This window comes from Vombatus ursinus, unplaced genomic scaffold (genome assembly GCF_900497805.2).
Source record: "Vombatus ursinus unplaced genomic scaffold, bare-nosed wombat genome assembly UNPS02000580.1, whole genome shotgun sequence".
In the NCBI taxonomy this organism is placed as follows: Eukaryota; Metazoa; Chordata; class Mammalia; order Diprotodontia; family Vombatidae; genus Vombatus; species Vombatus ursinus.
In genome coordinates, this window is record NW_020940358.1 from 4,416,662 (window position 1) to 4,429,797 (window position 13,136).

At 41.6% G+C, this 13,136-nt stretch overlaps 1 protein-coding gene across 4 annotated transcripts in view; it reads right to left on the reverse strand.

Annotated features, from left to right (window-relative positions):
• The window catches only part of RTEL1 (regulator of telomere elongation helicase 1), a 94,529-nt gene that overhangs the window by 5,701 nt on the left and 75,692 nt on the right, over positions 1 to 13,136 (reverse strand). For 3 of the 4 annotated variants that reach the window (XM_027849854.1, XM_027849868.1, XM_027849848.1), the window contains exons 30-33: positions 12,255 to 12,395; positions 4,354 to 4,467; positions 1,143 to 1,388; positions 332 to 520 (exon numbers count right to left, since the gene is read on the reverse strand). In XM_027849854.1, the coding sequence (XP_027705655.1) occupies positions 332 to 520; positions 1,143 to 1,388; positions 4,354 to 4,467; positions 12,255 to 12,395 (690 nt within the window). The remainder of the gene's footprint in view (positions 1 to 331; positions 521 to 1,142; positions 1,389 to 4,353; positions 4,468 to 12,254; positions 12,396 to 13,136) is intronic. The other variant, XM_027849862.1, reaches the window with a different exon arrangement.

Here is a 13,136-nt window from a genome sequence, read left to right on the forward strand (position 1 = left end):
GTTATCAGGAAGAAACTAGAGCAAACATGATCTTGGGGAAAAATCTCGAGATCCCAAAATGACTCAGATACCTTCATGTTTAGGATCTAAGTGTGTCACACAGGAGGGAAGAAGGCAGAGTCCCTGATTGAATCATCTATCGTTCTGTAGAGAAAGTAAAGTATCTTCCTCATCTCACAGAAACCAAGCAATTTTTTTTTTTAAGCAAGTGAGATAATCACACTGAAACAGAACCTGTAGCTGGTGTCCTGGGATCACGGTGAGCAGAGAAGACAAGAGGGCCCAGCTTTATGTGGTGCTTATGGAAATGAGAAAGAAGCCCATGTCCTACCCGGTTTAGACCCTGCCACCAGTGCCTGCACTTCAGCCTCTTCCTCTACTTGGGGGCTGAGGCTGGAGGGTTCTGGGTGGCTCTTCCTGGGAGATACCAGCGTCCCTTCTCCAGGGCATGGCCCTGTCAAGTCCATACACATCTGGAGAAACTGCTTCTTATGATGAGGGCGAACAAACATGGAGAACTCTAAGAAACAGAAGAATAAGCCATCAGAAAGGGGAAGAAGAACTGGTTCCTGCTTCCTGCCACTCCTTGCTCCATTCTGGGGTTTATCCTGTCATCTGCTGCTCAAGGGCCAGAATTAGAATTTGCAGCTTGGCCTCTGAGTTGCCTTGGTTGTATCTTGACAGATCTGTCCCACTCTATATGGTCTCGAGCCCTCTGAAAATAGAACTTCTCATCTCTCCCCAGTTTGAGAGAAGCAAAGAAAAAACTCTGTGAATGGGATAAGAACAGAGTTTGTTGCTAAGTGTGGCATTGGGAAGGAGTCATGGCCTATATATAACAGCCCAGAAAAAGGCAGAGGACTTGGGATCTCTGGAGCTGGAACCTCTCCCTAGTTTTGCTTTGAGATTTTCCACTTTATTTCTGGGAGCTCCTGAAAACTATCCTATTGGTTTCAGGGGGTCAGCCACAGGGATCGGCAGAGAACTTTTCTTTACTACACTTCAGGTCTCTTTGCAGAAAGGCAGCAATACAGCTGGCCAAGACCAAGAAGCCTATGGAGACGGGTTACTGTGTCCATCCAGAGACTACTGAGTGGGTCTTTAAGGTTATTCCCAAGGCCAAGGTGGCATACGACACTTGCTTTGTAGAAGAGGCAAATCCTCAGGTTTCTCGGTGGTGAGGGCAGCAATCACAGACACCATGGCTTCGTAGTTGTCATCTTTCTTATAAGCAGAGAGTGCTGTGGAGAACTGGCTGTAACAGCTTGGACCAAGGGATTTCTTGACATCTGCAAGATAGGCTGTGACAGCAGCATGTCCCTTCTTCTCCCCTGGGGCTTTTGGCTCCACTTTGGTTGTGCTGCTCAAGACACTCGGGTGATCTTCTCCTAATGGAGAAGGAAGGCAACATTAAGAAGACTGCTTTTGCAACTAGGTAAATTCTGAGCTACAGTCAGCAGAGTGGGATGGGAAAGCAGCAAGAAAGAAAAAGTATTACTCTGGTCCCTATACATGGGCACACAAGCAAGTTTTCTGACCAAGGAACTAGCTCAAAAAAACAAAAACAAAATCCTCAGTCTGAAAAATAGAAAATCCAATTTAAATAGACCCAGAAGCAAGCAAAAATAGTAGAATAGTATTTTATAAACCTAAGGATTCTTATTACTCCTGGGGTAAGGACTCACTATTTGACAAAAACTACAAAACAATTTGACAGAAATTATGTTTAGATGAACATATCACACCTTACAACACAATAAGCACCAAATGGATACATGACCTAGATATGAAAGGTCCTACCACAAGCAAAGAGTTTTTGACCAAATGGGAAATAAAGAAAATCACAGGTGATAAGAAAGAAAATTTTGATTACATAAACTTGAAAACTTTTTGTAAAAATTACTGCAAGGTAGAATTAGAAGGAAAATAATTGGGAAAAAATCTTTGCAATAAATTCCTTACATCTAAGATGCATGGGTATATATGTATATGAGCCATTATCCAATAGATAGTCAAAGGATGTGAACAGGTAATTCTCAAAAGAAATGCAAGCTTTTAACAACCATATGAAAAAATGCTCTAAATCCCTAAGATGAGTCTTAGGTTATACTTTATATGCCTTACAATGGCAAAAAATGACAAAAATGGAAAATGACAATTGTTGGAAGGGCTGCAGGAGGACGGGAACACCATATACTGTTGGTGGAACAGTGAAGTGATCCTAGAAACCATTCAATGAATTTGTAACTAGACCCAAAAAGTCATTCCACTGTGTATACTCTCTGACCCAGAGATAATAGCACTAAACTAATACTCCAAAGAGATCATAGAAAGAGGGTAAGGACCCATCCAAAAATATTTATACCTTCTTGTTGTAGCTAAGAACTGGAGATAAAGTGGAAAACCATCAAATGGTGAATGAATGAACAAATTATGGTTTTTAATGTAATGGAATATTCTTGAACCATAGAAAATGACAAAAGAAACAGATTCAGTGAAACCTGAGAGGGCTTATATGAACTAAAACAGAGAAAAATGAGCAGAACCAGGAGAACAATGTACACAATGACTACAACACTGTCAAGGAAAACAACTATGAAAGACTTCCGAATTCTAATCAATAAGAGAAATGCAAATTAAAACAACTCTGATGTACTACCTCACACCTATCAGATTGGTTAACATGACAGGAAAGGAAAATAAAAAATGCTAGAGGGGATGTGGAAAAATAGAGACACTATACACTGTTGGTGGAGTTATGAACTGGTCATTCTGGAGAATGGTTTGGAGCTATACTCAAAGGGCTATAAAACTGTGTGTTGACACAGTAATACCACTACTAGATCTGCATCTCAAAGAGATCAAAGAAAAAGGAAAAGGACTTCTATGTACAAAAATATTTATAGCAGCCCTTTTTGTGATGGCAAAGAAATGGAGATTGGGGAGATGCCCATCAATTGGGGAATGGCTGAACAAGTTGTGGTATATGATTGTCATGGAACACAACTCTGACATAAAAAACCAACAAGCAAGATGGTTTCAGAAAAACCTAGGAAGACTGTATGAATCGATGCAGAGTGACATGAGCAGAACCAGAAGACCATTGTACAAAGTAACAGCAATATTGCAACAATGATCAACTAACTGTAAAACACTTAGCTACTCTCATTAGCTACAATGATCCATGAAAATTCTAAAGGACTCATGAAGAAAATGCCATCTACTTTTAGAGAGAGAATTGATAAACTTTGAGTATAGATTGAAATGTACTTTTCTCACTTTATTTTTTCTGTCTTTTTTTGGGGGGGGTGGGTGACAAACATGGCTCCTGAGGCAGCTAGGTAGTGCAATGGATAGAGCACCAGCCTTGGAGTCAGGAGGACAGAGTTGAAATCTGGCCTTAGACACTTACTAGCTGTGTGACCCTGGGCAAGACACTTAACCTCAATTGAAGGAAGGAAGGAAGGAAGGAAGGAAGGAAGATGGCTCATAGGGAAATGTGTTTGGCACAATTTAACATGTATCATTTATGATATATTGTTTGTCTTCTCAATGGATGGGAGAGGGACTGGAGGAAGGGAGTGAATAAGGAACTCAAAATTAAAAAAAAAAAGAACATTTAAATAAAGTATAATAAAAAAAGAACTCTAATAAATACAATGACCAACTATGACTTTGGATGACTGATACTGAATAACACTTTCCACCTCATGGAAGAGGTGATCGACTAGAGAAGTCAAATGAGACATACATTTTGAGACACGTGTGGACTTGTTTTATTCACCCTGTTACCGGAAGCTTTTATTTTAGGGAGGTGAGCCAAGAGAGAGCACTACAAAGGGAAGTGTGTGGCAATAGTGATACCAAAAGAAAAAAAAAAGAGCATCAATGAAATATCTTAAAAATACACAGAAGAGCAGAAGAAAGTTGAAAAGGGGACTCAGAGAAGAAGGTGAATGAAATAACTGTTAAATTTAGTATATATTTTTAAAAAAATTGTACAGTAACAATCCTGTTTATGTTTTTTATCTAAGGAAATGTTCGTATTTGTTGAGTTCATAATAGTAATAAAAGAAAACAAATTAATCTTAACCTTTGAAAACAGCCTTTTAAGGCTTAAAGTGTCATAAAAAAGATAGATTTAATTTTTTCTAAAGAGATATAGCATACATTCTTTCCAAATATCCATTACTGGCACCATTCTCTTTCCTATTAAGAATTTAAAAGGTAAAACAGCAAAAGATTTGCTTTGAACATCCTGAAGAGTCTGGTAACTAGTGTGTCTATTTCCTCATTTCTCCGTTGAACCAAGCATGGAGTTCATGAGAAGATGTTAGATAAAAGTCAGGGTACCTTGGGTGGCGATCTCAGATACCAGGTGGGCTCCTCCCTGGTTCAGATGAATGTCTGAGTTGAGCTGTTGGGCCACACCCTCTGAAAAGGTCATTTTGATCTTATTCTGCTTCTCTGTAAAGAAAACCATGTGAAAACAACTATGGTCCTACCTATGGAACATCAGGAAAAGCAAAGTCAATCACATAAAGTCATGTCTTCTTCCACTTCTATATCACCACTAAACGGGGCCCACCATCATGAGACTTAACAAGCTGAGGATACTGCTAAATAAAACTCATTTGGTTGGGCAAGGGAACATACAAATATGATGGAGCCCACCCACTCCTAAGGTCAAAGCAACAGAGAAAAGATTTTGGTCTGCTCTGACAGGACTGACTTTCTCTAAGAGACTTTGACTTCTGCAAAGCAGAATTGGCACCAGCAGAAATCTAGGAGATGGCATGAAAGTTTCCAGCCAAGCCTTTGTCTTTAAAAGGCCTGCCCTGGGGCAGCTAGGTGGCGCGGTGAATAGAGCACCGGCCCTGAATTCAGGAGGACCTGAGTTCAAATCCGGCCTCAGACACATAACACTTACTAGCTGTGTGACTCTGGGCAAGTCACTTAACCCCATTGCCTAGCTAAAAAAATAAATAAATAAATAAATAAATAAAATAAAAAAATAAAAGGCCTGCCCTAAGTGCCACCAGCTTTTCTTCATGACCCATGACTGAGTTCTCTCGAAGAGCTGATCAAAATCCCTCTTGAATTTGTTTTACTGAATTTTCAATCTGTACCATCTCCTGGAGAAGCAAGTTCCTTGGTTTACTCTTTGTTGTACAAAATGGAACCTTCTTTTTATTTGCCCTCAACTAGCCTCTGTCAAATGTATATAGGGAGGTGATTCCTTGATTTTAATATCCAGGACGGAAATCCATGCCTCCCAACCCCAAGCCTTCCTCCATCAAGAGTTTTACCGTGGCTCTTTAAATGCCCCTCGCCCTTATCCCAAACTCTTAGCTAGGCTTGATGTGGTAAGTGTACCTCATCCTTGGGCCCACTACATTACAATCTGTATTTATTTTCAAAGAACAAAGGCCATTAAGGTGCTCCTCCCAGCTGCAGGTGTGGTCATTTGTCCATTCCAGGGAACATCACAGGTGAGGTCCACTGAAGGAACACTTTAAAAATTCAGTGGCATGATATGGACGCTCCCTCCAGGGAGCTCTAGCAGGAATGGTGTTCCCAATAGCATAACGTCTAAACAAAACATAGGCCCTTTTTCACTCTAAACCCCCAACACCCAATGAGATAAGTAATCGTTGGACTTCCAGGAGCCAAGATGGCAGAGTAAGTAGTAAGTTGCTCTTACCCTCCCTTATTCACTTTGAAAAACACAGAGAATATGACCCCAGGAAAAATCCTGGAATAGTGGAGCCAGCAGAAAGATGAGATACAGCAGTCTTTAGCTAGGCAGGCTAGGGGAATTAACGGGAAAGGTCCCTCTTGCTGTGGCTGAAGAGGACCAGCACAGGATGGGAGGCATTGTGGCAAGCCAGCAGTAAGCCCCACTTCAGCAAACCAGTGGGAGATCCTGAGCCCTACAGTGGTGGAACAGGCAAGTGCCAACACCAGGCACACAACAGCCACTATCACCAGCTCTAGCTCAGCACCAGGTAAACTACTAGACGCCTACAGCCTCCAGCTGCCAACACCTGAGGCTCCAGCACACAAAACCAATAACCAGGCCCCTAGCCCCCAGCACAAGAAGCCTAGGTCAGTGGCCCCTGTGCCCAAGAAGCAGAGACCAACTTTAAAAGCCAGAAAAAAGGCAAACAACATGAGCAGGAAGCAACAAAGAAAAACAATGACCACAGAGAAGTATCTTGGTAATAGGGAAGATTAAAACGCAAAATCTGGAGAGGACAACATTGTCAATATACTCATATCTGAAACCTCAAAGGGGAATATGAACTGGTTTCAAGCCCAAAAAGTCTTCTTGGAAGAGCTCAAGAGGGATTTAAAAGTCAAATTAGAGAGGTAAAAGAAAAATCGAACAATTAATTTAAAAATACAATTGACAAAATGGAAAAAGAAAACAGCTCCTTAAAAAGTAGAATTGGCCAAATGGAAAAGGAGGTCCAAAAGTTAACTGAAAAAAACAATTCATTAAAAATCAGAATTGGGCAAGTGGAAGCTAATGACTCTATGAGACATCAAGAATCAAACAAAATCAAAAGAATGAAAAAATTGAAGAAAACATAAAATACCTCATTGGAAAAACAACTGACCTGGAAAACAGATCCAGTAGAGATAACTTAAGAATTATTGGTCTGTCTGAAAGCCATGATGGGGAAAAAAAAAAGCCTGGACAGCATCTTCCAAGAAATCATCAAGGAAAACTTTCCTGAGGTCCTAGAATCAGAGGGTAAAATTACTTAATTGAAAGAGATTAAGTAATAGTTCAAGGAAAGGTTAGCCTTTAAAAGAAGCCTGTTTAACTGGCAGAGTCCAAGTGGTTACTACAGAAAAAAGAAAAAAAAAAGGTATCTTTCAAATAAGGAGAAAAAGGAAATCCACAAAGTAGGCAGGTCAGGTATAAATCAGAAAGGACTTTGAGAAATCCTGCTAAGGGACTCTAAAACCAATAAAAAGGGTCTTAAAAATATAAGATAGCTTGAGGAGGGTGGGGCCAAGGGGGGTACTTTTGAAAGAGGAAGAGGAAGAGGAAGCTGACAGAGAATTCTTTCAAACTGTCTTTATTTAGGACATTATTAGGGAGATGCCTGATTCAAAATTGTCCCCTAAAATGAACTGACTGAGGGAAAAGGTACTCCATACTTGGGAGGATATGAGCCAACTAGAAAATGTAACTGTAGGAAGATAACCAGGTTCTAAATTCTAAATGAGGTGGAAACTGGGGACCTACTGATCACAATGGGTGATCCATTCTTTCCAGCGGTCTGGTTACTGATATCACTCTAACACAGAAGGGGCCAGAGGGGAAAGGACTCCAAAGGGGTAAGAGTACAGAGCATTACAGACTAGTAAGCCTTGTCTCCATACTGTACAAGTTGGTAGAAAACATGAAAATATTTCATATACATCAAAACATTCTTAGAAGCGCTTTTTGTAGCAGTATTGGAAATGAAGATGTCCACGGACTGGGGAATGGCTAAACAAATTGTGGCACATGAATCTAAAGGTAATGGAATATTATTGTGGCGTAAGAAATGATGGAATGTGAATAATTCAGGAAAGTTTAAGACTTATATGAACTTGTATAGTAAAGTAAAACCAGGAAAACAATACAAATAATGACTGTAGCAATGTAAATGAAATAAACAAAAACAAAAACACTCTCGAAACTGAACATTATATCAACTATAATGACCAAGCTTGACACAGAATAAGAGATAAGAACATACACACTTTCCTTCGTTTGTTAGAGGCGAGGAACCATGGGCATAGAATTCTGCATTTCCTGTCAGTCACATGATGCTTTAGTTAATTTTGCAGAACAGTCTTTCCTTCTTCTTTGTATTTTATTATTTGTAACAAAAAATGGTTGTCTGGGCAGGGAAAAGGGAAGGCATATTAGTTGGAAATGAATAGTAGTTATTAAACACAACATGCCAGGGAACAGCTAGGTGGCACAGTGATAGAGCACTGGGCTTAGAATCAGGAAGACTCATCCTCATGAGTTCAAATCCAGCCTCCGACACTAGCTGGGTAATGCTGGGCCAGTCACTTAACCCTGTTTGCTTCAGTTTCTTCATCTGTAAAATAAGCCAGAGAAGGAAATGGCAAACTACTCCAGTGTCTTTGCCAACAAAACCCCAACCCCAAATGGGGTCGTGAAGAGTGGGAAACGACTGAAAATGACTCCACAACAACAACACAATGTGCCAAACATGTCCTAAGCACTGGGGATACAAACAAAAGGCGAGACAGTCCTTGCTCTCTAGGGGGCTAACAGTCTAGTATGGGGAGACAACACCCAAAGAAAGTTGAGCAGAAGGAACGGCACTGAAGTACTGAGGGGGCATCAGCTCCTCAGATGTCAGTGCCAGGTACAGAGGCAAGACAGATAGTGAAGCCTGGGGGACATCAGGAAGCCCAGGGCTCCTCCCTCTAACTGGAGGACACAGAGTTGGTGCCTTCCATCTTATGGGAGCCATGTGAGGAGCGGAGTAGCTCAGGTTCTGGGGCAGCCCTGCTGCAAGAAAGGATGAAGAAGATGGGCGAAGGGGTGGGGGATGGGGGGGAGACAGTGACCACAAGTGGTGCCAGGTCTTCCTGCCTATAGAATGAATGCTGATGTAAAAAGCAAAAAAGATACCAATCACAAATTTTAAATAAAATAAAAACAGCCAGCCAACAAGCATTTATTAAGTGCTTTCTATGTGCCAGGCCCTGTGCTAAGCTCTGGGGAAAGGCAAAATGATTTCTGCTTGGGAAAATCATGTGTGATATTTACTAGAGAGCTTCAGAAGGAAGTTAACAGGCATTTGGTAAAGGAGAACTAGTAAATGTTGTCAATGTACAGGTAGTCTTCCCAAAAAGCCCCTTATGAAGTACCACACCAAAGGCTACTAAAGAAATTGAGTCTCTGGAACCACAAATGAGGAAGAAGCTTCATTATTGGCACTAACGGAGACCTTGCTGTAATGGCCAAAGGTAATAAAAAAAATTAACAAATCTGTGAGAGAGAGCTGAGAAATGGCAGATGAATTTTTACATAGACAAATAAAATGACTTTAGGGATAAAAAAAAAAATCCACACCATACATATAAAATGAGGGCCTGTGAACTCACGTGTGCTGTGGTAGAAAGAACACCAGAATTGAAATCTGGAGAACCTTGGTAAACTAGCTTTCAGAGTCAACTCCACAAACATTCACTAAAAAGCATCTCTGCTTAAGGAGCTTGGGAGATAACACGGATCGAGATGTTAAGAGGCAGCTGTAATGAGAGAAAGCAGTTCAGACACAGCTTATGCAATAACATGGAGGGAAAGGAATGTTTATGTAAGGATGGGCAAGTAAACAAGTAGGAAATTTGGCTAAAAGGTAGAGTACATGAAAGTAGTAAGGTGCAGTGATCCCAAAGGGGCAGGATGCAGTCAGACTGGAGAAGAAGACAACACCTGATTTGGACATGTTAGACTTGAGATACCTATGGCATGTCCAGGTGGAAAGCTGTTGATGCAAGAATACTGTTTAGGAGTACTTATTTGGGAGTCATCTCCACAGAGATAAGGATACCCATGAAAGCTGATGAGCTTGCTAAGACAGAGGGCCAGAGGGCCAGGGATCTGGAAGTGGAAGGGCCTGAGGCCATCTCATCCAACTGCCTCATTTTACAGATGTGGAAACTGGGGTCCATAGAGGTTAGGTGATTTGTTCTATGTTACATGGGTTAGGTATAAGTAGTAGAGATATCCTTTGAACCAAGATCTTCTGACTCCAGAGTCACAGCATGCTGAAGAGAAAAGGGCCCAAGACAGGTCCTTTGGGGATAACGATGGTCAAAGAGCCAAACATGAATGATGATCCAGAAAAAAGGAACCAATCTGATTATTCAGAAAGGTAAAACGAGAACCTGGAAAGGCTGGCATAGAACAATGGAGGGAGTGTGTGATATGCAGTTGGAGAATTTGATTCTGTGAGTGATAACTACTATTACTGTTCTTGCTGAGTAGGAAATAGGGTCACTGTATATGGTTCTATAAGAATGCTGCACTGACATATTGCTAATGCCTTAATACTGAGCTTGGGCAGCTTCAAGGTAGGTCCTTGAATCAAATCAGAAAACATCATCTTCTCCTTCTAAGGAAAGAACTCTGCTAAGGTTACACCTGAAATTTCATAGGCAGTTTTAGTCACTAAACTTTAAAAAGGGGTAATTCAGAGAAGAACTGGAATGATTAGACATTGGATAGATGTATGAACAACAGCCAGAGAAGGCTGCATGTGGTGGACAGAGCTGGCCTCAGAGGCAGGGTGACCCGTATTTAGGTCATGCCTGAGAGACAAACTGGTTGTGTAAGCCTGGGCACTAACTAATTCTCAGTGTCCCAGGCAATCATCTAAGACTCTTAAGTTTGTCGAAGAATTGTCAGATTTGTTTGTACTGGTAAGAATTTCCTCACAGGGAGCTCTTAACACTGACAAAATCTCAGAATTAGACTGAAAAAGAGCCGCAAGTAGCTACCAGGACAAACTGCTAACTTCAAAGATGATACCTATGTGCTTCCATGGGATACTTCTTGGACACAGAGTTGGATGGACCATCAATCTGACCTAATGTGGTATATGTATGCTCCAGAGTTCAGGGGCTGAGAAGAACTGGCCTGAGGAGGGGTGCTTCGTTCACTTTTGTAGGGCATTCCCCACTCAGGCACCAGCCCATCTCCACTCAACTTTCAAATGACCTTGTTTGAGGCAATGGGGCAAGGCACTTTATTCCACTTGCGGCCCCCCTCATCTAATCCACTGCCAAGGCTTATTTACCCACACCTCCAGGGTGACCTCAAACACTTGTGAGCCTATCACACTTCCAAGTAGGAAGCCTGGCCATTTGGTGCTGCCTACATACATTCCCCTTAAACAGGACAGTGAATAACTGCCACAGCCCAAAAGAGTGCGTAAACTTCTCAAACTTTAAAAACAGCAAAGGGACCATCATCTTCCCAAATTAGAATAAGGGAAGGAGCATTAAAGGGGGAAGTCACAGGAGGATGAGTATCCTTCCTCTGCAGACCCCATAAAGCGGGAGCCACTGTTAAGCACAGAGGTTCACACAACATCCTTGTGGGAAGGAACCTTGAGGAATTATCTAGTCCAGCCTCTTCCCTTTGTAGATGAGTAAACATATGCCGATGAAGGGAACAGCCAGGGAGCTGGGCCCAGAGATGAGGCAAGGCACCATCAGTCAGGGAATTATGAAGGCCTAGATTTGAATACCATCTCGGACCAGGTGGATTGATCTTGGGCTAGGCACTTAAATTCTCTCTCTCTTTTTTTTCTTTTTGGTGAAGCAATCAGGGTTAAGTGACTTGTGCAGGGTCACATAGCTAGTAAGTGTCAAGTGTCTGAGCCCAGATTTGAACTTAGGTCCTCCTGACTCCAAGGCTGGTGCTCTATCCATTGTATCACCTAGCTGCCTATAGGCACTTAAATTCTCAAAATCAGTTTCCTCACTTGTAAAGTAGGTAAAGTGGGGCAGCTAGGTGGCACAGAGGATAAAAGCAGTGGGTCTTGAGTCAGGAAGACCTGAGTTCAAATCCGGCCTCAGACACTTACTAGCTGTGTGACCCTAGGCAAATCACTTAACCCTGTTTGCCTCAGTTTGCTCATCTGAAAAATAAGCTAGAGAAGGAAATGGCAAATTACTCCAGTATCTTTGCCAAGAAAATCCCAAATGGGGTCACAAAGAGTCAGAAACAACTGAAGCGACTGAACAACAACAAAAATAGGGATAACACTTGTAGCACCATCTCACAGGGTTGGGGTTCATAGGGATCAAATGAGAATGTATAAAAAGTCCTTTGTAAATTTTAAAATCCTCCAGAGAATCAGGGCCTGAGAGCTGGAAGAGAATAGAGGTCATTTAGTCCAACTTCCTTATTTTACAGATGAAAAAACTGAGGCCCAGACAGATGAAGTAATTTGCCCAAGACCATACAAGCAGCAAGCAGGAGCAGTAGAATTTGAACCCACTTTGTATGGATCTGAATCCAGTCTTTTTACTACACCACCTTCATCATCACCTTCATCATCATCATCACCATCATCACCAGAGCCAAAAAACATCCCAATTGGCTCAGACAGCGTGGACATGTGCTGCCGCTGTTGGGAAGGCATCTCTTCCCTGATCTTCTACCTCAGGTGCTGGTAGAAGCCTTTCAGGCTGCTTACCATTTGGATCCTGGACCATCTGCTCTCTTTTCTCACGCGGCAGGCTATGCTCAGGTTTGTAGCCACAGCTTTGCCCAGTTAGCTTGAGGCATGCTTCTTCAAACAGTTTCTTGTGGTGTGGCCGGACAAACTGGTAAAATCCTGTTCAAAAAAGAAGCAACAGAGGCAGCAGGTGGTCACCATGTGGAAACTGGTCCCTGAATTAAGAAGCTAGTCAAGAGGCACCAATATAAGATCAGCACAGTATGAAAGACTAAGTTAGCTTTCTGAAAGGACATAGATAATTGGGAAAAGTCACATGACTCTACTTCATTGGAAAGTTTGGGCATTACTGGCCAACCATTTGGTTTAGATTAGCTTGGGTACGATTCTGTGGGTTGCCTGAACAGAGACTTAGATGGTTTCAGAAGAGCTGCATTATCAAAGGAGAATATTTAACTAGGAGAAAATGAAAAGTAGGGCAATATGGCAGGGCAGAACATTCTTAGAGCTAAGAAGTATGTTCCTGTTCAAATAAATATGCTAGTGAAGCCAATAAGGCAATATTTTTGTTAATGTTCAATTTTCTTTGGGATTTTCCAGCCCAGAAACATTTCTAGGAAGCAGTGATTCCCCCTGCCTTCAATATACTTTTCTCATTTGTTTATTACTTAACTGAATAACTGAATTATCAGAGAATTGAGCAGAGCAGTGTCACTGTCTCAGCCCATTCTCTCTCTGTGTCACACACTCTCTCTCTCTCTGTTTCTACCTCACTCGCAGTCTAACAGGCCTTCCCTGTGCCTCAAACATCATCAGCACTACCCTCTTGTTTTTCCCCAGTTGATGGCAGGTATGGATTCCTTAACTCCAAAAACAAAAAAGTAACCAAGCCCTACTGAA